The 27,472-nt window shown below is 65.2% G+C and overlaps 18 protein-coding genes across 18 annotated transcripts; 9 read left to right on the forward strand and 9 right to left on the reverse strand.

The window, feature by feature from the left end:
- Positions 1-52: 52 nt before the first annotated feature.
- SWC4 (swr complex subunit) lies at positions 53-1,657 on the forward strand (the record flags this gene model as incomplete). The annotated part of the gene is made up of 1 exon (XM_060266661.1): positions 53-1,657. The coding sequence occupies one exon, from the start codon at positions 53-55 to the stop codon at positions 1,655-1,657; it is 1,605 nt and encodes a 534-aa protein (XP_060122644.1).
- A 144-nt stretch (positions 1,658-1,801) lies between these two features.
- On the reverse strand, positions 1,802-2,560 carry MJAP1_002729 (uncharacterized protein; the record flags this gene model as incomplete). Its single annotated transcript, XM_060266662.1, has 1 exon — positions 1,802-2,560. One exon carries the CDS (start codon positions 2,558-2,560, stop codon positions 1,802-1,804), a length of 759 nt encoding a protein of 252 aa, XP_060122645.1.
- Positions 2,561-3,527: 967 nt separating this feature from the next.
- MJAP1_002730 (uncharacterized protein) lies at positions 3,528-5,451 on the forward strand (the record flags this gene model as incomplete). The annotated part of the gene is made up of 2 exons (XM_060266663.1): positions 3,528-3,703; positions 3,996-5,451. 2 exons carry the CDS (start codon positions 3,528-3,530, stop codon positions 5,449-5,451), a joined length of 1,632 nt encoding a protein of 543 aa, XP_060122646.1.
- An 18-nt stretch (positions 5,452-5,469) lies between these two features.
- On the reverse strand, positions 5,470-7,113 carry GAL1 (galactokinase; the record flags this gene model as incomplete). Its single annotated transcript, XM_060266664.1, has 2 exons — positions 5,470-6,871; positions 6,941-7,113. The coding sequence occupies 2 exons, from the start codon at positions 7,111-7,113 to the stop codon at positions 5,470-5,472; spliced, it is 1,575 nt and encodes a 524-aa protein (XP_060122647.1).
- A 56-nt stretch (positions 7,114-7,169) lies between these two features.
- SLD5 (GINS complex subunit) lies at positions 7,170-8,041 on the forward strand (the record flags this gene model as incomplete). Its single annotated transcript, XM_060266665.1, has 5 exons — positions 7,170-7,445; positions 7,468-7,599; positions 7,622-7,826; positions 7,849-7,921; positions 7,945-8,041. 5 exons carry the CDS (start codon positions 7,170-7,172, stop codon positions 8,039-8,041), a joined length of 783 nt encoding a protein of 260 aa, XP_060122648.1.
- Positions 8,042-8,055: 14 nt separating this feature from the next.
- MJAP1_002733 (uncharacterized protein) lies at positions 8,056-8,565 on the reverse strand (the record flags this gene model as incomplete). The annotated part of the gene is made up of 1 exon (XM_060266666.1): positions 8,056-8,565. One exon carries the CDS (start codon positions 8,563-8,565, stop codon positions 8,056-8,058), a length of 510 nt encoding a protein of 169 aa, XP_060122649.1.
- Positions 8,566-8,895: 330 nt separating this feature from the next.
- On the forward strand, positions 8,896-10,975 carry MJAP1_002734 (uncharacterized protein; the record flags this gene model as incomplete). Its single annotated transcript, XM_060266667.1, has 2 exons — positions 8,896-10,068; positions 10,091-10,975. The coding sequence occupies 2 exons, from the start codon at positions 8,896-8,898 to the stop codon at positions 10,973-10,975; spliced, it is 2,058 nt and encodes a 685-aa protein (XP_060122650.1).
- Positions 10,976-11,000: 25 nt separating this feature from the next.
- Positions 11,001-11,386, reverse strand: toa2 (Transcription initiation factor IIA subunit 2; the record flags this gene model as incomplete). The annotated part of the gene is made up of 3 exons (XM_060266668.1): positions 11,001-11,147; positions 11,170-11,317; positions 11,340-11,386. The coding sequence occupies 3 exons, from the start codon at positions 11,384-11,386 to the stop codon at positions 11,001-11,003; spliced, it is 342 nt and encodes a 113-aa protein (XP_060122651.1).
- A 41-nt stretch (positions 11,387-11,427) lies between these two features.
- Positions 11,428-12,042, reverse strand: CDC31 (Calcium-binding component of the spindle pole body (SPB) half-bridge; the record flags this gene model as incomplete). The annotated part of the gene is made up of 3 exons (XM_060266669.1): positions 11,428-11,515; positions 11,539-11,686; positions 11,709-12,042. 3 exons carry the CDS (start codon positions 12,040-12,042, stop codon positions 11,428-11,430), a joined length of 570 nt encoding a protein of 189 aa, XP_060122652.1.
- Positions 12,043-12,105: 63 nt separating this feature from the next.
- MJAP1_002737 (uncharacterized protein) lies at positions 12,106-14,415 on the forward strand (the record flags this gene model as incomplete). The annotated part of the gene is made up of 1 exon (XM_060266670.1): positions 12,106-14,415. One exon carries the CDS (start codon positions 12,106-12,108, stop codon positions 14,413-14,415), a length of 2,310 nt encoding a protein of 769 aa, XP_060122653.1.
- Positions 14,416-14,635: 220 nt separating this feature from the next.
- On the reverse strand, positions 14,636-14,928 carry MJAP1_002738 (uncharacterized protein; the record flags this gene model as incomplete). The annotated part of the gene is made up of 2 exons (XM_060266671.1): positions 14,636-14,708; positions 14,735-14,928. The coding sequence occupies 2 exons, from the start codon at positions 14,926-14,928 to the stop codon at positions 14,636-14,638; spliced, it is 267 nt and encodes an 88-aa protein (XP_060122654.1).
- Positions 14,929-15,055: 127 nt separating this feature from the next.
- SAH1 (adenosylhomocysteinase) lies at positions 15,056-16,357 on the forward strand (the record flags this gene model as incomplete). The annotated part of the gene is made up of 1 exon (XM_060266672.1): positions 15,056-16,357. One exon carries the CDS (start codon positions 15,056-15,058, stop codon positions 16,355-16,357), a length of 1,302 nt encoding a protein of 433 aa, XP_060122655.1.
- A 138-nt stretch (positions 16,358-16,495) lies between these two features.
- Positions 16,496-17,790, reverse strand: MJAP1_002740 (uncharacterized protein; the record flags this gene model as incomplete). The annotated part of the gene is made up of 4 exons (XM_060266673.1): positions 16,496-16,576; positions 16,657-17,211; positions 17,234-17,601; positions 17,625-17,790. 4 exons carry the CDS (start codon positions 17,788-17,790, stop codon positions 16,496-16,498), a joined length of 1,170 nt encoding a protein of 389 aa, XP_060122656.1.
- An 81-nt stretch (positions 17,791-17,871) lies between these two features.
- On the forward strand, positions 17,872-21,583 carry MJAP1_002741 (uncharacterized protein; the record flags this gene model as incomplete). The annotated part of the gene is made up of 4 exons (XM_060266674.1): positions 17,872-17,968; positions 17,991-18,232; positions 18,255-18,452; positions 18,479-21,583. 4 exons carry the CDS (start codon positions 17,872-17,874, stop codon positions 21,581-21,583), a joined length of 3,642 nt encoding a protein of 1,213 aa, XP_060122657.1.
- A 49-nt stretch (positions 21,584-21,632) lies between these two features.
- CHS5 (Chitin synthase, class 5) lies at positions 21,633-22,920 on the forward strand (the record flags this gene model as incomplete). The annotated part of the gene is made up of 5 exons (XM_060266675.1): positions 21,633-21,696; positions 21,719-21,729; positions 21,752-21,941; positions 21,964-22,486; positions 22,509-22,920. The coding sequence occupies 5 exons, from the start codon at positions 21,633-21,635 to the stop codon at positions 22,918-22,920; spliced, it is 1,200 nt and encodes a 399-aa protein (XP_060122658.1).
- Positions 22,921-22,935: 15 nt separating this feature from the next.
- MJAP1_002743 (uncharacterized protein) lies at positions 22,936-23,530 on the reverse strand (the record flags this gene model as incomplete). The annotated part of the gene is made up of 2 exons (XM_060266676.1): positions 22,936-23,333; positions 23,356-23,530. The coding sequence occupies 2 exons, from the start codon at positions 23,528-23,530 to the stop codon at positions 22,936-22,938; spliced, it is 573 nt and encodes a 190-aa protein (XP_060122659.1).
- Positions 23,531-23,571: 41 nt separating this feature from the next.
- Positions 23,572-25,552, forward strand: TFG1 (transcription factor IIF subunit tfg1; the record flags this gene model as incomplete). The annotated part of the gene is made up of 2 exons (XM_060266677.1): positions 23,572-23,927; positions 23,950-25,552. The coding sequence occupies 2 exons, from the start codon at positions 23,572-23,574 to the stop codon at positions 25,550-25,552; spliced, it is 1,959 nt and encodes a 652-aa protein (XP_060122660.1).
- MJAP1_002745 (Xaa-Pro aminopeptidase) lies at positions 25,553-27,451 on the reverse strand (the record flags this gene model as incomplete). Its single annotated transcript, XM_060266678.1, has 1 exon — positions 25,553-27,451. The coding sequence occupies one exon, from the start codon at positions 27,449-27,451 to the stop codon at positions 25,553-25,555; it is 1,899 nt and encodes a 632-aa protein (XP_060122661.1).
- Positions 27,452-27,472: the final 21 nt, after the last annotated feature.

Here is a 27,472-nt window from a genome sequence, read left to right on the forward strand (position 1 = left end):
CGGACCTAGCAGATCACGTGCGCTTTGCGCGGGGATCGTTTCCACGACCGGCATGAGCTCGAACGACGTGCGCGATATTCTGTCGCTGCCGAACCGGCCGGCGGGCGATGCGGGCCCGAGCCGCGCGCCTGTGCGTGCTCCGCCTACGCTTCCTGGCGATGCACGACCGAAGCAGCGTCCAGAGGGCATGTCGCGCGAGCTGTACGCTTTGCTGGGGCCCAATGCCCCCAGCCTGGTCATGAGCTCGGGGCCGAACGGCGCGCTGGCGACGCTCGAGGGCATTGAGAACTCGGGGTACAGCGGCCAGCATGCGTTCCAGCCCAAGTTTGTGCGCAAGTCGAACGCGGCCGCGGTGCGGAAGTGGACCTGGGCGCCGTTTCGGAATCCGTCGCGGAGCGATACCCAGCAGAGCGAGTCGATCGCTGAGCCGACGCAGAATGGGCTCGTGCTGCACCACTGGCGCCCCCTCGCGCCGACAGATGAGGGGGATGAGAGCGAGGCGCGCCTCGAGGAGCAGTGGACGCCGTTCAACACCGCCTCGCACGTCTTTCACTACTCTGCCGAAGAATACAACCAGCACCTGCGCGACGACGACTGGACCAAGGACGAGACGGACTACTTGGTGGAAATGTGCGAGGCGTACGACCTGCGCTTTATCGTGATCGCCGACCGCTACGAGTGGCCCGGCAAAGAGCGCAGCATCGAGGACCTCAAGTCGCGCTACTATACCATCGCCCGGCGTCTCTTGCGCGAGCGCATCAGCAACGAGGACCTCGAGACGCGCCAGGCACAGCTCCAGACCTTTGCCTACGACCGCAACCAGGAAGTGGAGCGGAAAAAGGCGGTGGAAAAGCTCTTTACGCGCACGCCCGAGCAGCTCGCGGAAGAGGAGGCGCTCTACGTCGAGGCACGGCGCCTCGAACAGAACGAGGCCAAGTTCTCCAAGGAGCGCGACGATCTCCTGCGCCTGCTCGGCGGCTGGGAGACGCTGCCGAACTGCACGAACCGCACCGTGGCCGCGACGGGCGCCGGCCTGCTCTGGACGCCGGGCCAGGCCGAGGTCGACGGGGATACCAAGAAACGCCGCAAGACCGACGGCGGTGCAGGAACCCCGACTGGGAAGGCCAAGGCGGACCCCAAACAGGCCTTGTTCGATGCGCAGCACTTTATTACTCGCTTTACGCCCAATGCGCCCAATGTGCTCCGCACCCCTTATCCGAATCTGATCGGCACGCCCTCGGCGCTGCCACCTGTGGCGGGCGCGGGGGTGCACACCGCCCAGAACACCAAGGCGGAGAGCAACGCGCACCACGGCGCCTACCTGCGCTCGATGCGTATGCTCACCTTCCGCCCGAACCAGTACACGCGTGCGATCCAGGCGCTTGCCGAGCTCCATCCACCGATTGGCTCGCGCTTGGTGTACCCGACGGCGACCAACGTCGAAAAGTGGGAGACGCTGCTGGGCGCGGTCGCCGGCGGCCTCGAGATGAAGAAGCAGCTCGACCGTGTCGAAGCCGAATACAAGATCGCGCAGGCGCGGCTCGAGGCCTTGTCGTCCGGCAACCCGCTTCCGCCCCCGACCGAGGAGGTGAAGCAGGAGGCAGAGCCGGCCGCCATGTCGGTCGACACGCCACAGCCGCCTGCGCTGGCGCCCTGACGATGTACTCTATTGCAAAGCGTTTTCATAGGTGATCGGTGGCTATTTACATGGGAACCAATTTTGGCGCCATGTCAGCGCATGCTTGTTCTATCGTCAAGGTTGGGAGGGTAGGTAGTGGGAAGGAGGAAGCCATGATACGTTTTACTGGGTGTCCAGGTGGCCCATCAACAGGCGCTCGCTCATAGGACTCGGCTTGCGCTTGCCGTCGATCGACAAGTGCCGCTGGAGGGACCGGCGGAACGACGGCACCTCTTCCTTGGGCTCCGCGATGGGGGTGTGGGAGGGTTTGAGGGAAACGGGTTGCGACCACATGCCGTCCGCATCGACATGCTCGAGGCGCTCGGCGTACCGGCGCGACGACGAGTATTCCGGCTCGGGCATCGGCTGTGGCGTGGATGGCGACTCCGAGAGGCTGCTTCCAAAGCTCGAGCTGAACCCGGCCGCATCCGCAGACGCCGTCTGAGACGGGGGCGTACGGCGCGAGTTACTCAGCTGGCGGTACAGGGAGGTGAACGGAGTGCCGGTCGTATTGTTACTACTCGGCTCGCGCGGCTTGGGAATCTCATAGCGAGAAAACGTCGGCCACGGCCCCGAGCGATGCGTAGGTGCGCTAGCGGCGTTCGTTTCGACTTCAGGCGTCTGAGGCTGCGAGGCACGACCCTGGGCTGTCGTTTTGCTGAAACTGTTTTGGCGTGCGTGCTGCCATTGAGAGGCAATCGAGGCAGAGTGCGGCGTAAAGTACTTGGGCGGGGAACGGCCAGGTCCCAGCGAACCGGCCGTCCAGGACGCGAGGGGGGACCGCGCACCCGCTGCAGAGGCATGCGCCGACAGATTGGGGATGTCCAGCGGGTCGCTTCCGCGGTTACGCGGCTCCGGAATCGGAGTGGGAGAGGCGGCCATGGTTGTCGGAGACATTCGCAGTCCCCCCTACTTTATTTTATACGCGTAATCCCCGTTTGATCATCTGATTGCATGGCCCTATGGCGCCACCACACTTTGCCCCACATTCTCATGCAGGACCGATAGACCACTCACATATGCGCGTCGTGATTGGCTGATGCACAAATGAGCTGACAGACACGCGATCCGACGGGCAGTGCGTGATGAAATGACATAAGCAGGCAATGCATCTGGGCGCTTGGCTTCGCTCGCGATGCATAGCCAAGCCCATCTAGAGCGGCAGCACCGCATTGTGCTCGAGCTGCTTCAGGAGCCGGGCAATCGGCAGTGCGCAGACTGCTTTGCGCACTCGCCCCGCTGGGCGAGCTATACGCTCGGGATCTTTTTGTGCATGTCATGCGCGACCGTGCACCGCCGCTTGGGGCCGCACATCTCCCAGGTGAAGTCGGTTCCGCTCGACCCATGGTCGCGCGACCAGGTGGATCGTATGCGCGCAGTGGGGAACACGCGCAGCAACCAATTCTATCTCCCTGATCCACGGCGCCATCCGCCGCCCACAGACATCGAGCCCGGCGAACGAGGCGAGCTCGATTTGTACATCCGAAGGAAATACGAGCGTCGAGAATTTGTCCGGCCAACGCCTCGGATGGCGGACAATGCAGGAACGAGGCACCAAGTCCCTCCTGCACGCAGCCCCTTGAGTGTGGAAAAACCACCGAGGCCATCGCCTGGGTTGGTCACCAAAACACACGCCGAAGAACGTGCGACACCACAATCGGCACCGTCGCCGTCGTTTTCGGCACCGTCGCAGTCCCTCCCGACCCCGGAGATGCCAGTTCCTGCATCACACAAAAATGCGCCCGACGCAAAACTACCACAGGGGGGGGCAGCACCACTGGGCGTTTTTGCCGACCTCCTCGACTTGCAGGATGGGCCCACGGCACCGGTCATGTCGTTCCCTCAAGGAATGTCCTATGCACCCTATGGAATGGCCTATGCTGGGCCAATGACCCCGATGACGACACCGCCCATGCAATACCCTCCGACCATGCAAAACTACCCCTACCCCTATGTTCCGCAGCCCATGCCCATGCAAATGATGCCCATGGCCTACCCCCCTAATGCATGGTCGTACAACACTCCGTAATTGTATAATTCGCGCTGTCCCACGCACGCATCTTTTCTCGTTGGTCACTGGCAAGGAACCACGAATTGTGCTTGGCTCGGCACCCTCGTTGGCCTCTATCTTGCTCCACATGCTTGCTTATGCAGGACCGAAATACGAATTTGTAGTCTGCGTGTGATTGGCTACTGCTCCACATGGAGGAGAGACATGCTATCTATCGGATGGACAGAGGACGATGAAATGACATAAGCCAGCAGTACGCCTGCGCTCTCGCTTTGCTTGCACTGCATTGCCGAGCTCTTTGGAAAGGCGCAAGCGCAGCACGCCCGACTTTAACATGTCGCAGGCATCATCCCACGCACGGACAGACGCAGACGGGGCAGAAAGTGCGCAGTCCTCTCCCCCCCGGCCCCACGTCCTGCACGAAGCCGTCGAGCTAGCCGAAGCATGGCTGCGCTCGCTGCCTGAGCGGCCGGTGGGTGTCCCGATTGCGCGCGACGAAATGCGGGGCCGGCTGGACACGACGCTGCCCGATCAGGGCGCCGACCCCGCAACGGTCCTGCGCCGCCTCGCCGCCGAAATGGAGCCGGGCCTGGTCGCAATGGGCGGGCCCAGGTACTTCGGCTTTGTCACTGGAGGGACGCTGCCTGTGGCCCTAGCTGCAGACTGGCTCACGTCGACGTACGACCAGAATGCGGCGGTGTCGGTCATGTCGCCTGCGTCTGCCGCCGTGGACAACATTGCTGGCGAGTGGGTGCTGCAGCTCCTGGGCCTGCCGTCCGGGGCGTCGGTGGCATTCGTGACGGGCGGCCAGATGGCCAACTTTTCGTGCCTCGCCGCGGCACGGCATGCGCTGCTCGCCGGCGAGGGCTGGGACGTCGAGGCCGACGGACTGGCAGGAGCGCCGGTTCCGACGGTGCTGATCGGCGAGCGTGCGCACGCCACGGTCGTCCAGGCGCTGCGCCTGCTTGGGTTCGGCTCCCAGCGCGCACGGCGCATCACTAGTGACGACCAGGGGCGGATGCGCCCCGAGGCTCTAGAAGCGGCGCTCGCCGAGATCCAGGGCCCCGTGCTCGTCTGTGCCCAGGCCGGCGAGGTGAACACTGGGTCGATCGACCCCCTCCCTGCGATCACCGACTTAGTCCGTGCGCGCGACCGGGCGTGGCTGCACGTCGACGGCGCGTTTGGGCTATGGGCCGCGGCCAGTCCAGCGCACCGCAACTTGGTGGCTGGCATCGAGCGGGCCGACTCGTGGGCGATCGACGGCCACAAGTGGCTCAATGTGCCATACGACTGCGGCATTGCTGTCGTCCGCAACCCCGCGGACACGATGGCGGCCATGACTGCCAGCGCTTCATACCTGTCTGTGGACGCGCGCGACCCGTCGGCGGTCACGCCCGAGGCGTCGCGGCGCGCGCGCGCGCTGCCAGTGTACGCGGTGCTCCGCACGCTCGGCCGGCGCGGCATGGCCGATCTGGTCGACCGGTGCTGTGCCTTGGCGCGCATGGCCGCCAACGAGCTCGCGGAGTGCCCCCAGGTGCAGGTGCTCAACGAGGTCGTGCTCAACCAGGTCCTCTTTCGCGTACACGGCGCCGAGACCACTGCCGTCCTCGAGCGTGTCCAACGCAGCGGAATCTGCTGGGTGGGCAGCACGCTTTGGTCTGACCAGCCTGCGGTGCGCTTTTCCGTGTCGAACTGGTCGACGACGCCCGAGGACATCCGCTGCTCTGTCGCGGCCATCATTGCAGCGATCACGGGGCAGTAGTCCCATTGTATTGTAGTTCTACGCAGTCCATACGCATGCACCCTGCGCCGGCTCGGTCGCAAACAAGGCGTCCGCGAGCTGTGCGTCGCTCAGTGCAGGGAACTTGGCGCGGAAGTACTCTTTCTCGAGCGCTGACAGGACGGCTGCGAGCTTGGTGCGGGGTACGAGGTGCACGGCGCACCCGCCCCAGCCTGCGCCAGTGAGGCGCGAGCCGAGCGAGCCGTGCGCACGCGCAATGTCGACGACCGCGTTCAGCTCAGGGCAGCTGCAGTCGTACAGGGTCCGCAAACTCTCGTGGCTCGCGTTCATCAGCGCGCCGAGCTGCGTGTAGACGCCGTTGGCATCCGTGGCCGGCGCAGCGTTGGCGCTGTCGCACAATGCCCTAAACTGAATGACACGCTGCGCCTCGGAATAGACGTGCGCCGCGCGCTTGTGCAGGAAAAATTGGTCGGCACGCACCGGAAATGCGGCGAGGAACGTGTCGTGAAAGGCCTGGTCCGAGAGCTTGGTCGCGTCTTCGACCTGCGCCCGGGTAAGCCCTTCCTGGGCGAGATGCTGGTCGACGAGGCGCAGCATGCCCTGCAGCTGTGCGGCCTCTTTTCCGTACGCATCGTACGTGTCCTTGACGTCGGCGTGGCGCAGCATGGCCTCCCACGCGCCGTCCTTGGCGTAGTACGCATCGGCGACAGCCCGCAGCGTGTTGCGGTAGCTGGGGCGCAGGTACGCGAGGTTTGCATCCACACCGAGCGCCTGCTCGAGGACACGCGCAGCGACGCGCGTCTCGACGACACGCAGGTTGTACTGCACGGGCCCCATCACCTTTTTGTCCGAGGCGACGAGCGTGTTGGTCACGACGAACGCAAACGCCTCGTCCCCCCCGCCCGGCAGGCGGATCGGCTCGGTGTGCAGCGACGGGACAAACGACACATAGATCGCGTGATCCGGCACACCAAAGACCGAGACCGACTGGTCCATCCCCCCGGAGTTGACGCCGACGAGGCGCTCGCTCTCGATCGCGACTTCGGCCATCTCCTTGCGCGAGATGTGCTCGCGTGCGCCGAGCGCCGTGAGGATCACGATACTGCTGCACGTCGTCATCGCTGCACTCGAGCTGAGGCTGCTTTCCGGCGGCACGCTGCCGTCGACCAGCACGTAGATGTGGCCCGTGCCCTTTTCCAAGGCCTCTTTCGGGAGGTGCGGCTGCAGCCCCTGGAGTGCGACCTTGAAATAGTTTGCCCATCGCGTGTCGCCCTCGTGCATGAGCTGCACACTGGACGGGTCATGAATGTCGCACGTAAACGACGCCGTGGCAAAGCGGGACGCGACGTTGTGCAGGGTAAAGGTGAGTGCATCGCCCGGCTGGCCCGGCACGACGGCCGTCGCCATCAGGATGTCCTTGTCGATCGCTGCCGGGAATACGCTGCGTGAGAGGCGCCGCCTACCTGTATCCTACAAAGTCGACATGCCTGCGTCAGATACGAAGACGTACTCTCCGATGAGGTTCACGCGCCCCGGCGCGCGCGCAACAAAATCGGCCGGGCGCTGGTACACCTCGTGGAACTTTGCACGGAGGTCATTCCAGCGCGCCTCTTCGTTGGCGCGCGCAGACGGAGCGTAGATCGCGTCGAGCGAGTGCAACAGCGGCACTTGGTCCACGGTCATACGGAGGAAGCCCGATCGCCCGATCGCGCGCGCCGCGGCGCGTCGATTCGCCGACCATGTCCCACGCCCGGTATGCCTTGTCGGACGACGAGGAGGACGACGTGCGCGCCGCGCAGCCCTCGTCGTCGTACGCATCGGTAAAAGACGAGGTGCCTCGCGCGCCGAGTCCCCTGCCCTTTGCGGCCGAGATCAAGGAGGAGACGATCGGCGAGCCCGAGCCGAGCGTCGTGCAGCTTGCGCACCAGTGGCTGAATGAGCGCGGCGCGCCGGAAATCCAGCCGTGGAACGCGGCGCTGGTCGAGAGCGTGATGGACCAAATTGCACAGCAGCAGGTACGTGCCGAGGCTCACCCAGTCGATTCTCGACTCGCTCGCGTCCGACGCGTCGACGTCGGAAGAGGAGCACTTTCGCCTGAACCTCGTGCAGCTCGACGTGGAGCGTGCCAAGTGGCTGATGCGCAGCTACCTGCGCGCGCGCCTCGCCAAGGTAGGTGCCGAGGCTAACCCAGATCGAAAAGCACGCCGCCCACCTCATGGCGCACCGCAGCGAGCAGCAGCGACTGAGCGACGTGGAGCTCGGCTACGCGCGGCGGTACCACCAGCTGAACTCGGACCACTTTCACTCGACCGTGCTCCAGTTCCTTCCCGAGCCGATGCGGGGCATGCAGGACGCGGCGCCCGGCGCGGCGCCCGGCAGCACGGCCGGCGGCATGGGTACGTTTCCTTGCTCATCCAGTCACTGCGCCGAATCTCGACGCGCCCGTCTTTGTCTACTGCCGCGAAGACTGCGGCCCACTGCGGCTGCCCGAGTACGTCCCCCTTTCTCACACAGTGGTGAGCCGGCGGTCCTTGCGCGCGGCACGATCCACCTGCTGCGGTATCGTGCGGTGCGCACGCTGCTGCACCAGCGGCGTGTCGAGCTGTTGTAGCTATGTAATGTACATTATCCGTCGAGCCGTACGATCGGCTCCGGGCGTTTCGAAAAGAGCAGTTTGTGGCGCACGATCGTCACGACGTGGTACGACGTCACGGTGCTCGGCTTGGTGCGCTGTGAGCCGAGGCCCCCTTGGGGCGAGGAAAAGTCGTAGTGGCCGTCGGAGTAGTGCACCGCGCGCTCCGGCATCGGCGAGCTGCTGAGCATCGGCGCGCGCTTCACCGGGGTCTCGGGCGCGTCCATGCGCGCGCGCTTGCGCTCCTGCGTCGGCGACGCAGGCTCCGCGCCGTGCACGGGCGGCGACGAGGGCGGCGAGTGCACGTCGTCCGGCACGCACTCCAGGTCGTCCTCGTCGACCGGCGCCACCTTTTTCTCCAGGACCGCCAGCGGCCTGGTGAGCTTGACGAGCTTGCCCTCGAGGCGGTGGTGCGACACTTGGAGGATCGGCTTGTCCTCCTGCCCCGGCGGAAAGCGCAGTGTGCCGATCGTCTGGCCGCCCTGGGGGTCCATCCCGTCCATTTCGAGCGAGCCCTGCAGCTCCACGAGCACCAGCTCCCCGCCCGGGCTTAGCCGCGCGAGCGGCGGCGGCACATTCTCGGGCGGCGCCCCGCCGCCGTGCCCCGCGTGAATTTGGATGCGCATAGGGAGCAGCGCGTCGCGCTGCGCACCAGACCCTGCCTTAGATAAGCAAGGCGCAAGCGCGCCTGGCGGGGCTCCCTCGGTCTGCTTGTGGTGACGAGGAGCGTGGACTAGCCCGCACTGCGACGAATGAGTGAGGCGGATCGGTCCCCCTCGAACGGGGTTTCGATGCCGAGTCCGTCGCCCGACGCCCCCGCATGCCCCTTCCCCATGCGGAGCGAGTCGCGGGAAAGCGTGCCAAGCACTTCGGCGGCGCCGCCCGCGGCGACCGAGGAGGCCGCGTGCTTCTGGGCGCTCCTCTCTACGTCTGCCGAGAGCGACATGCTGCACTTTGTGTACGTCGACCCCGCTGTACAGCAGCGGCTGGGCCCGGCGGCCACGTCGCTGACGCGGCGTGCCTTTACCGACTTTGTGCATCCCGACGAGCGTGCGCATGCGCGCGACGACCTCGCGCGGATCGTGCAGAGCCGCACGCTGTTTGGCAGTGTGACCCGGTGCCGGTACGCGTCGCTGGACCAGATGCAGCGTATGCTCACCGCTGACGAGGCGCCGGGCGATTTCCGCGCGACCGACGTCGTGGCAAACATGGTCGGCGAGCGCCTCGCGCTGTGCTTCTTCCACACAGTGTCGAATACGCCGGCAGGCGCAACGCACTGCGGCGATGCGCGCCAGGCATTTGACGCGGTGCAGTCGCGCCAGATCTGGCAGCAGCTCTACCATGCCACGGGGCCGCCGAGCGACGCGGCTGTGCACTACGTCTTCCAGGTGCTTGCCAACGGCCCCCAACGTGAGATCCTCTTTAGCTGGCCGCCGCCGCGTACCGAGCGGAGCGGCGCAGAGGACTACGCGTCGTACCATGCACAGGACTTTGCGCGCCTCGTCCAAGGCATCCACGCGGGCCAAGCGGCGCAGGGCGCACAGCCCACGAGCTGTACGCAGCGCTTCCGCGCATCACATACACTCACTGCGTCGGGGCGCATGCGTGGCATCGCGAGCGTCTTGATTCCCTACGGCGCCGTGGTGCTTGCGTGCTTCCAGGTGACGAGCGACGCGCCGAGCCCCGAGCGTGCCAGTCCGGTGGCGAAGCGGCAGCGCACGCAGTCCGTCGAGGCGCCGCTCGCTGCCAAGCCCGAAGGACCTGCAGAAGGCTGGAAAAAGGAGACGCACGCGTCGATCCCGCTGGACGCCGGCACAGCGCATGCCGTGCGCTCGTCGCTCCTGCAGGGCGGTCTGCCTACGCAGCACACCGAGATGGACACGAGCAGCAATGTCGCGACGCTCGCGGCGGTCGCGGCCGCGGCCGCCGCGCAGTCCAAAACCTGCTCGAGCTGCGGCAAGAGCAACAGCCCCGAGTGGCGCCGGGGGCCATCGGGGCACAAAACCGTACGTCGCTTGACTGACCCAGTTGTGCAATGCATGTGGCCTGCGCTACGCGCGCTCGCTGTCCAACAAGCGCAAGCGCTCCAAGGACGGCACGGTCGTCACCGTCGAGGCGACGGGCGACCCCGGCACGGTCCCCCCCAGCCGCGGCAGCGGTGGCGGCTCGCGCCCTGGCGTGCACCGCCGGACCCAGAAGCGCAGCGAGACGCAGGACGATGTGCCCGAAGCGCCGTCGCAGAGCGAGCGCCTCGCGAGCGTCCTTGCGAGCCTGCCGCCCGCGTCGGAGCCGCGCGCTGCGCCGACGACGCTCCCCGCGCCGTTTGCCCCGTCGGTCGACCCCCTGCCGCACTCGGTCGTGATGGCGGCGGCGGCGGCGGCGGCGGCGGATAGCCGCTACGCAATGCCGAGCCAGCCTCTGGGCGGCATGTCGCCTGGGCTGCAGCAACATACCCCCTCGACGGCCGCGCTCCCCCCCTCGATCCCCGCGAGTGCGCCGCCCGTGACGAGCGACTATCTGACGCCTGCGCCGGCCAAGGCGGACTATGACCCGAAAGCGCTCGATGCGATCCTCTCGAATACACTGCTTCCTTCGAAAGAAACGCCGCTCGGCGGCAACGTTTCCCTCGGCGTGGACGCGTACTCTGTGCCCGGCGCGGTGCCGGACAAGACCACGAGTGACCAAGCGCCGATCTTTGCCGCGCTGGCCGCGCCGTCTGGCGCGGCTGCGCCCCAAAATCCGATGAAGAAAAGCGACGCCTCGTTCTCTGTGCCGGTCGACACGATGGCTGTCTCGGCGAGCGTGACGCCGACCGATGCGGCGATTGGCGGCCTGCTGCCGGTGCCTGCGCCGTACCCCGAGGTGTTCCCCGGCCTGGGCCCGGCCGCCACTCAGCCACAGCATGGGTCATAGCAGATAGGTATGTACGAGCATTCTATTACCGCGTGTTGTTTTCGCCGAGCTTGCACGCGACAATCTTGGCGCGGTCCACCGAGAGCATCTCGCCATTGTCGAGCTTGAACAGCGCGTCCTTTACGATAAAGGTCCACACCTCGTCACACAGGCGGTAGTTGTGCAAGTGTCCCTGCGTGAGATGCGCCACCTACCTTGACTGTCCCTTTGGACTTGACATTGTTCGCGAGCGTCTCCGAGATGGACTTGTCAAACTGCTCGAGCACCTTCATCGCGAGGATGGGGTTAATGTGGCCCGACTGGATCAACTCATCCAACGCGTCCGTGAGCTGCATGCCGATGCTGCGTCAGAGGTGGCGCGTACCTGCTCTGCCGGTAGAACTCATAGTACTGGTTCCGGGGGCCGGCCATGGCGACGGTGGGGAGGAGCAATGGAGGTGTGTACAAACGGTCTACGGCTCGCCGAGCATGATCTGCTCGAATTCGTTGCGGTCAATCGTGCCGTCCTGGTCGAGGTCAAACTCATCAATCATAGCTTGCCTGGGTCAGTAGAGGTCACATACAGCTCGTCATCGGTAAGGTTCTCGCCAAGCTCTTTTGCGACGCGCTTCAGCTCGCGCAGCCCGATCCGGCCGGTGCTGTGGTCGTCAAAGAGCGCAAACGCGCGCGCAATCTCGTCGCGGGGGTCACGCTGCGCAACTAGCTGCGACACTGCGTTAGGTCAGACACGTACTTGCTTGCTCAAATGCGGCACGCTGCATCAGCCCTTGGCCGCTGGCGTCGTTGGCACTCAGCAAATCCTGGATCTCCTTCTTGGGCAGCTCAAAGCCAAGCGCACGCATCGCGACACGCAGCTCGTGGAAGTCGATCGAGCCGTCCTTGTCGGTGTCAAAGAGCGTAAACGCCTCGCGGATCTCCGACAGCTGGTCCTCCGTCAGGGGAGGCGCAGCGGGGGGGGGCGGGGGGCGCGCCGCGACGTAGCTGTGCGCGTTGTGCACCGGCGTGCTCACGACAGACGGCGCACGCCGTATCCCGCTCGCACTCGCTTGCCGATTAAAGGTCGACATGAGGGGGAGACGCGTCGCGCCGCGTTTGCCACGTGCTTTGATCGCTTTTGCGAAGGCCCATGCATGGCACGACGTGAGCTGGGGCGCTGGCGTACCGCGCTTGCTACGTCGCCGTGCCCACTCCGCGAGGGGGCGCACGGCAGACTTCATACCCATACGAGTGAGCGCCTCGCATCAGCACTGCGCTGCGGCGTGCCGCGCGGCCACTTTTTCGGCACCGACGCACGCGCACTCCTCTTTTCCGTGCCGAATCCGCTGCGTGTGCACGAGCCGCCGGCACAGAGCGCCGAGGGGAACCAGCCTACCTTTACGCGGTACACGCACCCCTACCTTCCTCCAAAGGACCGGCACCGATGGCCGGACACCTTTCGTCCGATGGCCGATGCACTGGCCCGGCACGACGAAGACGCCTGCTGGCAGCTCGTGCAGGCGTACCGGGAGAGCGACACACCGATGCCGTACTCACTCTGGCATGGCATGTGGCTGCTCATTGCACAGGGGCCGGCACCGGCGCCGCTCGCGGATCTGTACGCACGCCTGGACCGCATCTGTGAACGCCTCGGCGTCTTGCACAAAATGCATGCGCAGCTCTTTCCCGAGCACGACATGCCGCGCATCCTCTTTGCGCGCTACGTATACCTGCTGCTCAAGCGCGCCGAGCGGCTCGACCACGCACCGGCCGCCGAGCACGCGGCGCTGCGCGCCGAGCGCATGCGCCAGGCACGCATTCTGCACGATGCCGTGCGCGACGCCTATGCGCCGCTCGATACCTTGCTGCTAGGGCGCGTAATTTACCGCCTGGCCCGCCTCGGCCTCGTCGCCGAGACCGCGCCGCTGCTCGACGCATTCCTGGCACGCCCCGACGTCGCTGCGGACGCGGCGAGCGCCGCGCAGCCTTTGAACGCGATTGCTGCTGCATGTACCGGCGTGCTAGGCCCGGGGCGCGTCCCGGGCGATCTGCTCAAGCTCGCCACGGACACAGTGCGCCTCGCGTACGAGCGCCAGTTTCCAATCCGCGGCGCGCTCGTCCAGACGCTCCTGCTGCGGCTCGGCGCTGAACGTGTCGAGGCGCTGCTGCGTGCATGCAGTGCCGAGCGCGTCGACGCGCCGCCGCACGTCGACCTCGCCGACTGGCCCACGCTGCTGTGCCGCCTCGCACAGACGCGGCCGACGTACCTTGCCGAGCGCTGCGCCGTGATGCTGTGCCGTGTCGGCCGCCCCATGCCGGCGCTCGGCCTGATTCGGACGCGGGCCGAGCTGCCGTACGACGTGTATGCAGCGGCGATCAGCTCCTTGTCGTGGATCGCACGCGAGCGGCGGCCGGGGCACGACGCTGCGATGCAGCTTGCACTCGAAGTGCTCGAGGTACTGCACACGCACGAGAATGCCGACTACGGGCCGGACCAGCAGATGTACGGCGAGCTGATCCGGGGCCTCGAGGCGACGATGGGCAGCGGCGCGGCTGCGTCGCCGGATACGGCGCTCGCGGCGCTTGTCGCGCATCCCCCCGACTGGCCCGCGGAGCTGTACGCGCTCACGGCGCAGATCCTGTCGCGGATGTACGCACAGGACGTGCCGCTGCTGCTCTTTGCGCACCATGCACGCCTACTTGCGATGAACATCCAGGCGGAGCAGTTTATGCCGAGCAAGCGCCTGTACGAGCAGGCGCGGCTGCAGTTTCCGACGCAGCTCCCTCTGGCGCACCGCTCGGGGCCGCTTCTGTCGCGCCCGCTCGTGTGGCTCTTTACGCAGGCCGCGCAGCGCCCAGGGCAGCTGTCGTTTGCCGTGCGGCTGTACCACGACGCGACGTCGTTTGGCTATGTGCTTCCGCGGCACGCGGTCGTGCTCTTTGTGCGTGCGCTGCTGGCGGGCGGCATGCCGACGGTGGCGCAGCGCACCGTGCTCGACGTGTCGATGGCGGACTACATACCCCGTGCATCGCTCGCGCCCGGCGTGCTGCGCGCCTTTTTCCACGCGGGGCACCTCGAGCCGGCGCTCGGCTTGGCCGAGACGATCTACGGCCCGACATCGATGCCGGCGCCGTGGGAGGACCAAAGCGTGCTGCGCCATGCGCCGCTCGCGATGTACGGCGTGTGTCTATACGAGGCGAGTCGGACGAAGCTCGCGCGCCATGCGCCGTCGCGCGCACGTCTGTTGGCGCTCTTTGACGAGTTCCGACTGGCGCTCGCGCATGCGCTGGCACACCCCGACGGCGACGACGTGATGCCCGAAGTGGCGCAGGCGTACCGCGGCGCGGTCGTGCTGCACCTTGCGGCCGGCACGCCGCGTGTCGAGATCGAGAGTCTGCTCGACGAGCTACGTGACCTGGACGGCGATGCCGCTCCGCTCGCTGCGCTTGTGAGCGCGCCGTAAAAAAAGAATGAAAAAAAGGTCTTCTCCTATACAGGTACTATGTGTCACGCCCATCAGCCATACCCTTCGATTAGAGCAAAGGGACGGTTAGTAAGACGTGTTTGGATCACCTTGCTATAGCCCAATTCGTCCCGTCACACTTTGCGTTGGTGCGCATAGCGGACTCTTTTAGAGGGCAGCTGACACTGACGCACACGGTATTCATTGTCATGGATTCCGTCTACTCGTCTTTCACATCGCGTGCATCCGCGCGCGGCCGGCCGTCCCAGGTATGGGTGTGGGGGGTATAATCGCTGCATGAGCCACGCCCTGGACGTACGCGAACGCTTCAGGAAGGTACGGCTTGTTGTGCTCGTCGTACTCCACCAGCTGCGTCACTTCCACCGCAGGGCGCCGGGGGCACATGCGGAACACCCGCTCCACCGGCTGGCACAGAATGCGGTGGTGTTGCAGCTGGCAGTGGAACTGGACCAGCTCCGCCAGCGCACACGCTTCGCCTCCCTCGCGGGGCATGAGAAGGAGCGAATTTCTGCCAGCGAATCTGGCCACGTGCCCTCCCGCATGCATACACGTGGCCAGATTCGCTGGCGCTCGGTGCATGGGCGCGAACGAAGCGCTTCTTCCCCCCCCAACTCACACCATGTCCAACTACAAGGTCGCTGACATTTCGCTTGCTGCTTTCGGTCGCAAGGAGCTCGAAATCGCCGAGGGCGAGATGCCCGGTCTGATGGCTCTGCGCCAGAAGTACGCCAAGGAGCAGCCCCTCAAGGGCGCCCGCATTGCCGGCTGCCTGCACATGACCATCCAGACCGCTGTGCTGATCGAGACGCTCACTGCGCTCGGTGCTCAGGTGTCGTGGTCGTCGTGCAACATCTTCTCGACCCAGGACCACGCCGCGGCCGCGATTGCTGCCACCGGTGTCCCGGTCTTTGCCTGGAAGGGCGAGACGGAGGAGGAGTACAACTGGTGCATTGAGCAGACCCTCTACGCCTTCCCCAACGGCGAGCCCCTCAACATGATCCTCGACGACGGTGGTGACCTCACCACCCTCGTGCACAAGAAGTACCCCCAGCTGCTCGAGGGTATCCGCGGTGTCTCGGAGGAGACCACCACCGGTGTGCACCACCTCTACATGGCCGCCAAGAAGGGTGAGCTGAAGCTCGCTGCCATCAACGTCAACGACTCGGTGACCAAGTCCAAGTTTGACAACTACTACGGCTGCCGCGAGTCGCTCGTCGACGGTCTCAAGCGCGCTACCGACGTCATGCTCGGCGGCAAGGTCGCCGTCGTGGCCGGTTTCGGTGACGTGGGCAAGGGCTGTGCCGAGTCGCTCCGTGGCTACGGCTGCCGTGTGATTGTCACCGAGATTGACCCGATCAACGCCCTCCAGGCCGCCATGGCCGGCTACCAGGTCGGGCTCATGGACGACGTCGCGAGCGAGGCCAACATCTTTGTCACCACCACTGGTAACCGTGACATTATCACCACCAAGCACTTTGAGGCCATGCCCGAGGATGCGATTGTGTGCAACATTGGCCACTTTGACATTGAGATCGACGTTGCTGGCCTCAAGAAGGTCGCCAAGGAGGTCGTCAACATCAAGCCCCAGGTCGACCGCTTCACCCTCCCCAGCGGCCGCCACGTCATCCTCCTGGCCGAGGGCCGTCTCGTGAACCTGGGCTGTGCCACTGGCCACCCCTCGTTCATCATGAGCGCCTCGTTCTGCAACCAGACCCTTGCCCAGATTGCCCTCTGGAACGACAAGGACGGCCAGTACAAGCGCGGCCAGGTCTACATGCTCCCCAAGACCCTCGACGAGGAGGTTGCCATGGCCCACCTGGCCAAGCTCAACGTGAAGCTCACCAAGCTCACCCAGGTGCAGTCGGACTACCTCGACATCCCGATCGACGGCCCCTACAAGGCCGACCACTACCGCTACTAAGCGCATCGCTCCGTGCCTAACCTTTCACGATCAACACCCGCATGTACAGTACTCAACGCGCTTACTACGGTTATCGACCTGGTGTTGATATCGACGTATCTTTCATAGCCAAAACGACTGCCTTTTCAACAAGGCACCCTATACTTTCGTCTCTGGATCCTTCTCGAGGGAGAGCTCGTCGAGCTCGTCGCCGTCCTTCTCCTTTCCTTTCTCTCCTTTCTCCGTGGCAGGGAGGGGTGGGGGGCCTTGCGCAGGCGCTCCGAGTCGGGGTGACGCGGGGGCGGCGGCATCCGCCGCACCTCTTCGCGTTGCTTGCGCTCCTGCTCCTCGTCGAGCTCGTCCTTGAACCCATTCCGCTCCATCGCCTGCAGCTGCTCCGGCGTGGGCGGGAGCTGGAGCCGCTCGCCTTCCTGGAGCACGCCCATGCTCTGCTCCATCAGGACCGACGTGTCGGGCCCCTGCGGCAACTCCACGTCGTGCTTGACCGCTTCCAGGACACCGCCCTGCGCGACGCCCGTCTCTGCCTCGTGGAGCGCGCGGTGCAGCGGCTCGACCTCTGGCGGCATCTTGACGCGCCCGGCGAGGATATCGCCCGCCTTGATGCCGGGCCAGTAGTAGAAGCGCTCGTTCTCGTCGAAGCGGTCCAGGAACGCCTGGCCCGACAGCTCGATGCCGACATAGAAGCCACGCGAGTTGACGTACGAGTACACCTGTGCGGGCTTCTTCTTGATGTCAATACTCCCCGCGAACGCCGCGCCGATCGGCCCAGAGGAAATGTGAGTGTCGGCGGTGAGCGCAAACTTGTGCGACTTGAATGACTCGAGCATTTCGTCCGTGTTGATAATGAGGATGATCTGTGTGAGTCGCTTCACGTACATCCACCAGATCCAGGCCCACCACAAAGCCGGCCGAGTAATAGTTGGGCAGGATCGCCGACGGCGCCGACCACGAGCCGTCCGGCAGGCGGCCGAGCAGGAGACCCGATCCACTCATGCCGCCAAACGGCGGGAGCGCGCTCTTCATACTCGACCAGATACAGACGCCCTTTGCATCGCGGATCACTTGGGGCGGAATCTTTTTCGTGACTTTCGGGGGATTGAGCTTAAACTTCTTGCGCTCGTCCTCTGAAAGCTCTGGCTTGACTTGGATACCTTCGGATGTAAAGGAACGAAGGATACGTGTACACTTTTCGATCTCGAGCGGGAAGTCGTTCGACGCAGGCCAAAACCGCTCGCCGCCGAGCACTGGATGAGCACAGAGCACGTACTGTTCGACCCGCTGTTGGCGTAGCCTGCAAACCAGTCGGATACCGCGACGGTCTTGTTAAAGACCGTCTCGCCCATCTTGGACCACTTGCCTTTTTCCTTCATCTCACGCGCCGGCTGCGCATTCGCAGCCGCGGTACGCTGCGGGGGCGGCGCGCTGGGCTCCATCGTATGCACGGACAAGGCGCTGCTGCACGTGATTCACTGACGCGACGCGCGTGGTCCAAAATACCGACACTCCACACGGCGATGGCGGAGGGAACGAGCGGCGCGGTGCGCCCCCACGGGCCCCCACTCGAGTCGCGCCTCTGCGATGTGGTGCTCTCTGATCTTGCACAGACGCAAGGTAGGTCGCGTATCTGACGCAGTGCTCCATCTCGAGCAGTTCCTGCAGGAAATGGGCGCGCAGATCTACTCGCACCGCGCTCACAAGGAAAACAACACCGGGAGCTGGGCGACATCGCTGGCGCTCGCCAGCCCGGTGGCTGGGAACGACCTGACCGTCTTTCCGCATCCCGAGCAGAAACTGACCAAGGCGCTCGAGCACGCGCTGAACGAGCTCGTGACGACCGAGCGCACCTATGTCACGCGCATCGAGGCTCTGTTTCACGTACGTCGCGCGACTTATGCAGCGTTATGCAATTCCCTTGCGCCAGCTTGCTCAGGACAAGGATACGCAGATTATCCCGGCGCGCGAGGCCGAGCGCATGTTTGGCAACCTCGGCGAGATTGTCGCGGCGAACAAGATGCTCCTGTGCGAGCTCGAGATCCTCCACGAGCAGGGCGCCGCGTACATGGCGGCGTCGGTCGGCGACGTGATGGCACAGAACGTACGTTTTCTCCCCCTCTTACGCAGATGCACCGCTTTGCATGCTACGACGAGTACATGGGCGATTTTGAGCAGGCCAAGAATATCTACAACAAGATGCTCAAGAACAAGGCGTTCCGGGGGTTCATCGAGCGCACGCAGCACGCTGCGAACGACGTCGGAAACTCGGGCCTGCGCGAGCTGATGATCGAGCCGCTGCAGCGCATTCCCCGCTACCGCCTGCTGATGAACAACATCATGAAGGAGATGCCCACATCCTCGGTGCAGTACCAGCGCCTGCACGAGGCCAGCAGCCTCGCGGGACACATCGCCTCGCGCGAGGTGAACAATGCGACGCGCCGCGCGGCCATTCTCTGGAGCTGCGCACGCGCCATCGACCGTTTCCCGGAAGAACTCGCGGCGTCGCGTCGCGAGCTCCTCGGCTGCATCGACGTGGAAGAGTCGAGCGCCGAGACGCAGACAGGCATGCTGCACGCCCTCACCTCGGTGCTTGGCCAAAAGAAGCGCGCCGCGCCGCTTGCGCTGCTCGTCTTTGACGACATCCTCGTCGTCGTCCAGCGCCACTCGAGTCACCCCACGCACCAGGTGCTCGGTGTGCAAGAGCCCGAGAAGCTCGTCGACATGATGCAGCTCGAACAGACGCGCTCGCCGGTGCCGAGCAAAAAGCACGAGCTGTCGTTTGCCGGCGCCATCGACCTCCGCCACGTTCGGGCGACCGGCCTGGACGGGCGCCAGGCGCAGTTTACTTTCCTCGAGCCGCTGCGGGGCTCCGGCAACGCGGCCGAGACGCGCGTGTTTGCCGACGCCAACGCCTCGACAGAGCTGCCGCGCATGGCGCTCTTTCTCGACTGCCTGTGGAAGGCGCAGGCAGTGCACCGTGCGCGGGCGCGCGCCTTGCAGGTGCGTGCGAGCGTGCTGCCTGCGTCCGAGGCGCGCGGCGCGCACGCGATGCTCTGGACGCTCCTCACCCCGTCGCAGTTCCAGCGCTTTCCTCACAAGACCAGCCCCCTGTTCCAGATCGGCTCGGTGGACAGCGCCGCGCAGCTGCAGCAGGCGCACGAGCTCGAGACCTGCGTCAACGTCGAGATCCACGCCGAGAAGAAGACGGGCACGGTGACGATCCTGCGTGCGTTTGGCACGCAGCGCCAGGAGCTCGACGTGGTCCTGCGCGATATTCCTGCGCTGATGGGCGACGTGTGCAGCGGCACGGCCAAGCTGCCCGAGCCTGCGCCGGTCTCGCCGCAGCAGGCGCCGGCAGAGGTGCCGGTGCGCCGCACCAAGTCGCTCCGTACGCCGTCGCGCAACATGCCGCGCGCACACCGCGCGCGCAGCCTGATGAACGAGCGTGTGCGAGCGAGCATCCAGTCGAGTCTCGAGGCGGTGATGGAGAGCCAGGAGCTCGAGGCGCAGGAGGATACGAGCCCTGGCCAGAAGCGCACGATGCCGCTGAGCGACGTCGGCAACCTCTCGCCGAAGCGCCGTGCCGTTTCGCGGGCGAGCGGCCAGGAGAATGCGCAGGCCGAGGATGAGCTCGTGAAGGAGTACGAGCGCATGGATACCGAGTGCGAAAAGGGGAGCACGACGCCGATGGAGACGTCGCCGGCACGCAGCGCACTCAAGATGCGTGCAGAAGAGACACAGCAGCTCCAGAGCCCGTTCGAGGCAGAGGCCATCGAGATGCACGGCCACGCACTCGACCGGTCGATGAGCGCCGACTCGGCAGAAGTCGAGAAACAGCTCGAGCCGCATATTGCGCCGGAGCCTGTCAAGGAGCCAGCCGTTGACGAGGAACGCGTGGCGGTGCAGGTGGCCAAGGACGCCGACGCCGCCGACGCCAAGTCTGACATGGCGGAGGACAAGGCCGAGGAGGCCGAGGAGCCCAAGGTCGAGGAGACCAAGGCCGAGGAGCTCAATGCCGAAGAGCTCAAGGTCGAGGCGCCCAAGATCGAGGCGCCCAAGATCGAGGCGCCCAAGGTCGAGGCGCCCGAGGCCGAGGCGCCCGACATGGCCGAGGACAAGCCCGAGGAGCGCAAAGAGCCCAAGGCCGAGAAGCCCAAGGGCCCTGCGGCCAGCAAGGTCGACAAGCCCACGGCTGCCCTCCCGGCGACGGCCACGGCGACGGCCACGGCGACGCTCACGGTTGTGGACGAGCCCGAATCTGTTGCGGACGCGCCAGCGTCCCTTGCCGGGGCCTCTGACCAGCCCCCCGCGGTCCCCGAGAAGCCCTCGCGCCCCGCGTCGGTCGCGCCCTCGCGTACACCCTCTGCGTCGTCTGCGCGCCAAGTCACCGAAGAAGAGATGCAAGAGATGCTGCGTCCCCTGCTGGGCCAGCTGCACGATGCGCCGATGCCGCAGCAGGCCGTGTGCAAAGAGGCTCCCGCGGTCCCCGCTCCCCAGCAAGCCGAGATCGAGGGCCGCGAGACGCAAGACATGGACCTTACCGTGCTGCGCCTGCTGCAAGAGGAGCAAGTCCGTGAGTCGGACGTCCCCCCCGTCCCCGTGCTGGACGGGCTCAAGTCGCCCGCGGTCGACATGCCCGATGCAGCGAGCCCTGTGATCAAAGAGAGCGTGGAGCCCGACCACGAGTCGCACGCGATGCGGCGTGCGATGGCGCGCGTGAACGAGATGGTGGCTACGCTGCGCAAGCACCGCCCCGCGACCGCCGCTGGCGACTGGCAGTCGGACTGGGCGCAGTTCAAGCAGGCGATCAAGGCGATGAACATCTGCTGGACGCACATGGAGCGTGCCTATGAGAACAAGCAGATGGATCTTGCGTCGCTGCGCCTCGCGCAGCCCGAGCACGATCCCTGCGTGCGTGTGCCTGCGGACGAGTATATGAGTCTGCAGGACGAGGCAAATATGGTCGTCCCCCTGCGCATCCAGATCGAGCAGCTGAACAAGAAGTGCGACGCGCTGAGTGCGCTCGAGCAGGACACGCGCATGGAGAATGCGGAACTGTACAATGTATTCAACGAGGAGCTCAGCCAGCTGTACAAGCACAGCTTCCGGCCAGCCGACGAGGAGATCGAGACTCTGCGCCAGTCGCTCCTCGCCGCCAAGGAGGAGCTGCACGCGCTCCGTGTGGAGAACAAAGAGCTGCGCCAGCAGTGTGCCTTGGCCCACGCAACATAGGATAGGGTAATTAGTCAGCAGTGGGCACCGCTCCCTGGACGTTGACGCGATGAGCAGTGCGCAAGGCACGTCCAATGCGCCGGTGAACTACACGTTCACCGTCGGGAAGCTCGGTACGTACTAGCGCTAACATAGATGCGGGAATCGTACGTTACCTTGCTGATACAGGCCATTTTGATTGGAGAGCGCGCGTCGCTCATTGAGTTTCCCGCCCTGCTCCTTCCGCAAGGCGTCACGCTCGGCAGCGTCGTCGACATCCGTGTGACGCGCAACGATGGCGAGGAGCAGAAGCATCGTGAAGAGTTTGTTGCGCTGCAGGACGATATCCTGCAGATGTACGGCATCAACAGCCCATCGCGTACGTCGTCCTTCTCACGCAGCCCCTGCGCTCCGCCTGCGCCATGTCACGCAAACCACGGTGACGCTCGAGTGGGATCCGCTGCAGCTTGCGAACGCAGACTTACTCTCGTTTGATATCGTGCGCAACGGGCAGCGCATCGCCAAGATCCCGCGGCCGCTCAGCACGACATCCACCAAGCTGTCCGGCCTGTCGATGGACACGGACTACACGATCCAGCTCGTCTTGTACACCAGCGCGGGCGTCTTTCCGTCGGACGAGCTGCGGACCCGGACGCACACCATTAATGATATGAGCGGCATCCACGCGTGCCTTGGCGGCATCAACGATCCGCGCCTGCGCGAGGCGACCAAGAGAGTGATCGAGGCGCTCGGCGCCAAGTGCTCGGACCAGATCCAGCTCGATACGACGCACCTCATAACCACGCACGAGCCGCCGCGCGATGGGCCGGACGCCCAGGAACTCAAGGTGTACGAAAAGGCACTGCAGCTCAGCATTCCCATCGTACAGCCACACTGGCTGTTTGCGTGCCAGGACGAGCAGCGGTACGTCGCGCGACTCACACAGCATGGTCAATATCTCGGGGTACTATCTCGACACGATCCCGTCAAACGCCATGCGCGTCAAAGAACGTCTTGGCTCCAAGCCGCGACAGGGGATCGACGACGAGGCACCCGCGCCGCCGGCCAAGGACGAGATCCAGGTCGTGGACGCGGTGCAGACAGAGGAGGAGGTGGCCGAGCCTGTGGAAAGGGCAGACGAGCCAGCGCACGCCGCGGCGACGGAGCCTGCAGAAGATGCGCAGGAGGACGCGCCCGAGGCAACGGATGTGCCGGATGCAACAGACGCGTCCAACGCACCCAATGCACCCGACGCGCCTGCCGGCACGCCCGCACCCGCCGACACGCGCGCTTCCACCGGCGCGCCCACGACGGCCGACGACACGCTCGAATCCGAAATGGAGAATATCGCTCTTTAGATACAGTGGGTATAGCTATGTCCGCTGCAGTACATCCTCGCACTCGCGCTGCAGATCGCGTGCGCCCTCGACGCCCCCATCGGCCCAGGCCGTGAGTGTGGTTTGGTAGGACGCATAGAGTTCGCGTGCCGCGTCCTCCTTGTCGCTATTGCGCAGCTGCTGCAGCGTTGCAGGCAGGCTCACAAGCGGCGCAACAGCGCCTTGCCAGTCGATCTCTTCGGCAGCCGGCGTGTGCTGCGCAATCGTCTGGCGGTGCGTCTCCATGGACGCAAACTGTTTCTGGAGCGCCTCGCGGCTCGGCCGCAGCCCATCGAGTCCCCGGCGCATCTTGCCGACGGTCTCGGACGCAGCCACAAGCTCCTGGTGGTGGTTGTATACCAGGCTCTGGCGGTCGGCGTTCAGCTCGCGGATGCCTGGGTGAGTTTCGCAGCCTACCTTCCATCAGGTCGAGCGACTGGCGCAGCAGCGCGTCGAGCGGTTGCGTCGCGGCCATCTGCCCCACGGATGGCGTCTCCTTTTTCTCTTCCTTTTTCTCTTCTGTGTGCTCTTGCTGCTCTTGCTGCAGGCCGTAATAGTCCCGCAAGGACGCGGCGCGGCTCGCCGGCGCCATGGTCGGTGCGGTAGCTGACTAAGCACCTCCCGGCCTCCACGATGGTCAAGCAGGAGCGGCCGGTGAAAGAGGAGGCGCGCGACGCGCCGCCTGCGCCTACCGGGTACCGCGACATTCCGCTGTACTCTATGGACACACGGAATACCACGACACATCTCATGAAGTTTGCGCACCATAACCGCGTGGATCCGAACGACGCGAACCAATTCGTCCCTCCGGTGAAGCTCAACCGCAAGATGCCGCTGAGGGTGAAGCAGCCCCCGGCCAAGCCCGGCGAGGTGGTGATGGACAAGTGGGGAAAGCCGGTGATTACGACCGAAGGCAAGCCGCTCAAGTGGCCTGGCCCTGACGACGACCTTGAGGCGCTGCGGCCCTACCTCTCGCTGGACAAGAAAGAGTACGTCGTGTGGCTAACGCAGTGAGGACGAAAACGATATGGCGCCGGGCTCCGGCCACGTTCCCCGCGGGCGCCTCTTTAAGAAGCGCGTGCGCGAGGTGCACAAGAGCGCGAATGCTGCGCGCCGGACGCGCAACGAGGAGTTCTTCCCGTGGGTCCTCGAGGACTTTGAGACGTCCAACGACTGGGAGTCTTCGCGCAACCCTGCGGCCAACAGCATCCAGGCACTCGAAGCGTACTACATTATGGAGACCGAGCGCCGCGCACGCCTCGCGGCGGCGGGCATGGAGGACGTGAAACCGGTCAAGACCGAGGTCAAGGCGGAGGAGGAGCCTGTCGCGCCGACGCACGCCCCGTGGGTTGGCCAGCTGGAAGGCGAGTCGGACGAGAACTCGACTGCGCACCATGTCCTTTTTGTCTTTGACGAGCGCAATGCGGGCGGCTTCAAAGTCGTGCCGGTGCGCCGTCTGTACAAGTTTATGCAGTCGCAGCGCCAGACGCTCTCGAGCGAGGAGGTCGAGGAAGAGTTCCAAAAGTACCAGCGCTCGTCTGAGCCCGAGCGGATTGCGATGCGCGCGCGCCTCCAGTCCGGCTCCAAGGGCCAGGGCTCGTCGTCTGGGCCGCGGCGTTTCCCTACGCTTGCGCTGCCCCAAGGCCCGTCGCTCGGCTGGAGCAGCAGCTCGCGGCTGGTCGCTGTACGTGGTGAAAACCGCGAAAAAGGCGAAGAGGACGACCTGTTTGGCACGATGCCGAAGCAGGAGACGACCTACGACGAGCTCGACTTTGAAGAGTCGTTTGCCGACGACGAGGAGCGCCCTGACACTGGCATCCAGGACGAGGACCCCGAGGCGAAGGAGCTCGAGGAGCGCCTCAAGCGCGAGATGGTCGCCGACCACATTGACGACGACGATGTCCAGATCAAGCCGGATCCGGACGAGGTGGACGACGCGGTGATGATCAACCGCCGCAGCGGCGCGGACCAACTGCTGGGCGGCAGCGCAGACCACGGCCGCCACGACGACGCGATGCTGACCGGCACGGGCCGCCAGATGCGCAAGATTATGAAGGCGCTGAGCCGCCGCGACGGAAACGATGTATACGACAGTGACGAAGAGGCCAAGAACCCCTATGCGAGCGACGAGTCGGACGAGGACGCGGACCTCGACGTGCTCCATCCCGAGCGAGCGATCCTTGAGGCACGCGAAGAAAAGGCCAAGCAAGAGCGCCTCGCGAAGGAGTCGGCCGCGCCTGCGCCGCAGTCCTCGCCGCCGACGCCGGACGTCGGCCGTGCACGGAGCATGAGCCCTGCCGACGACTCGCTGAAGCGCAAGAGCGAGACGCGCAAGGACGAGGTGCAGAAGCGCCAAAAGGTCCGTGCGCCGGGCTCGGCGTCGCCCGACGCGTCGCGCAGCAGCTCGCCGGGCCGCACCATGACCCCACTCGAGTCCGAGATTGCGCAGCTCGTGCGCAGCGGCACGATCCGCAACACGGCCGAGCTGGTGCAGCACTTCCGCCAGCGCCTGAAGCAGGACGCGGCGCTCAAGGAGCAGCTCAGCGCCGCGGTCAAAAAGATTGCCTACATGGACAAGAAAAGCAACAAACTCAAACTCAAAGAGGGCTTCTAACTACTGCGCTTTGAGCCAGCGCACCGCGCGCTTGTCGTCCTGCACCAACGGGAGCAGGTCGCGCTTCACCAGGTCGTTGTGCGTCTGGAGCCAGCGCTTCTCATAGGGCGACAGCATCGCAAAGTCTACCAGCTTGGTCGAGATGGGAACGCGCGTAATCAGCTCAAAGCCGAGCCACTCGCCGCCAAAGCCGCGGTGCGTGCCCATCTGGCGCACAAGAAGGATGGACTCGATGCGGATGCCAAACGACCCCTCTTCATAGTACCCGGGCTCGTCGCTGATCGCCATGCCTTCTGCAAGTGCGACCGGCGTCTTGGATCCGCCAGAGGACGACGAGAAGCCGTAGGGGCCTTCGTGCACGTTCAAAAACGAGCCGATGCCGTGGCCGGTGCCGTGCAAAAAGTTGTACCCGTCCTGGAAGAGCGGCTGCCGCGCTAGCATGTCGAGCTGTGCGCCAGTCGTCCCAGCCGGGAAGCGCGCGCTGGCAAGCGCGAGGTGGCCCTGCAACACACGCGTGTACGCGCGGCGCTGCTCGGCGGTCGGCGTGCCAAAGTGCACAGTGCGCGTCGTGTCGATCGTCCCGTCGTGGTACTGTGCGCCCGAGTCGTTCAGGTACGGCGCATCCTTGTCAAGCATCGGCGCATTCTCTTCCGGCGTCTCGTAGTGAGGCAGCGCCGCATTAGGGCCCGCCGCGCTGATCGGGTCGTAGGCCTGCATGCCGGCATACAGCGGGTCCTCGGCGCGGATCGCGGTAAAGGCATCAGCGGCCTGGCGCTCGTCCACCGGCTCATTGCGGCGCATCTTCTCGTCGAGCCACGCAGCCCAGCGCACCCACGCCGCGCCGTCGCGCATGTACGCGTCGCGCAGGCCTTGCTGCTCGGTCTCGTTCTTGCACGCCTTGGCCATCGCCACGACGCTGTCGGGGGGGAGAATCGTCGCGTGCGCCGGACCCACCGCATCGATCAGCGCAGCCGACGCGCGCTCGTGAAAGTACAGGTCCATATCGTGCGCACGCAGCGCCGCGAGCGCGTCCCACACTCCATCGTACGGCGCAAGGGCCACCGGAATCGCCTCGAGGTACGCCTTGGCCTTGTGCAAGAGGCGGGGGTCCGCGTACAGCGTCGTGTGCTTCTCGGTGACAATCACATACGCGGGAAATACGGGGTTGCACGGAATCGACGCGCCGCGCACGTTGAGCAGCCACGCGATCTCGTCGAGCGACGAGAGGACATACGCACGGTTCTTGCCTTGGGCTGCGAGCCATTCCCGGAGCTGCTGGATCTTTTCAGCAGCCGGAACGCCCGCATACTCTAGCTTGTGCTCGTACACCTGCGTGAGGAGCGGCGCGGGGCGGTCAGTCCACACTGCATCGACCAAATTCGCCTTGGGGTAGCGCAGCTGGATGCCGCGCTTGGCGAGCGACGCGGCGAGCGGCTGGGCGGCCGAGTACGCGAGGAGCGTCGCATCGATCCCGACCCGCGTCCGATCCCCAAGCGCGTCCGTGAGCCACTCAGGCCAGTCGGCGACGTGCGCCTGGCCGACCTTGTGCAGGGTCCAGTTCGTATCAAGCTGTTGGCCTGCCTGGATGTGATAGCGGCCATCGGTGAAGAGATGCGCCGAGCCGTGCAGCACAACAGCCGTTCCTGCGCTTCCGGTGAATCCGGTAATGTACTCGCGGCGGCGGTCGCACGCGGCGGTGTACTCTGACCCGTGCGCGTCCTCGGTCGGGACGATGTACGCGTCGAGGTCCTCCTCTTTCATCAGCTTGCGCAGCGCCGCGAGGCGCTCGCTTGTATCAGTAACTGCACGGGCCGAGGCACTGGCCCATGTGCCAAGCAGCGCACGCTTCTCATCGAGCTCGCGCGCCGTAGCGCTCGGACGGGAGGCGATGCAGCCCATCGTGGTTCCCTCCACACGATC

The sequence above is a fragment of the Malassezia japonica genome, chromosome 4 (assembly GCF_029542785.1).
Source record: "Malassezia japonica chromosome 4, complete sequence".
Taxonomy (NCBI): domain Eukaryota; kingdom Fungi; phylum Basidiomycota; class Malasseziomycetes; order Malasseziales; family Malasseziaceae; genus Malassezia; species Malassezia japonica.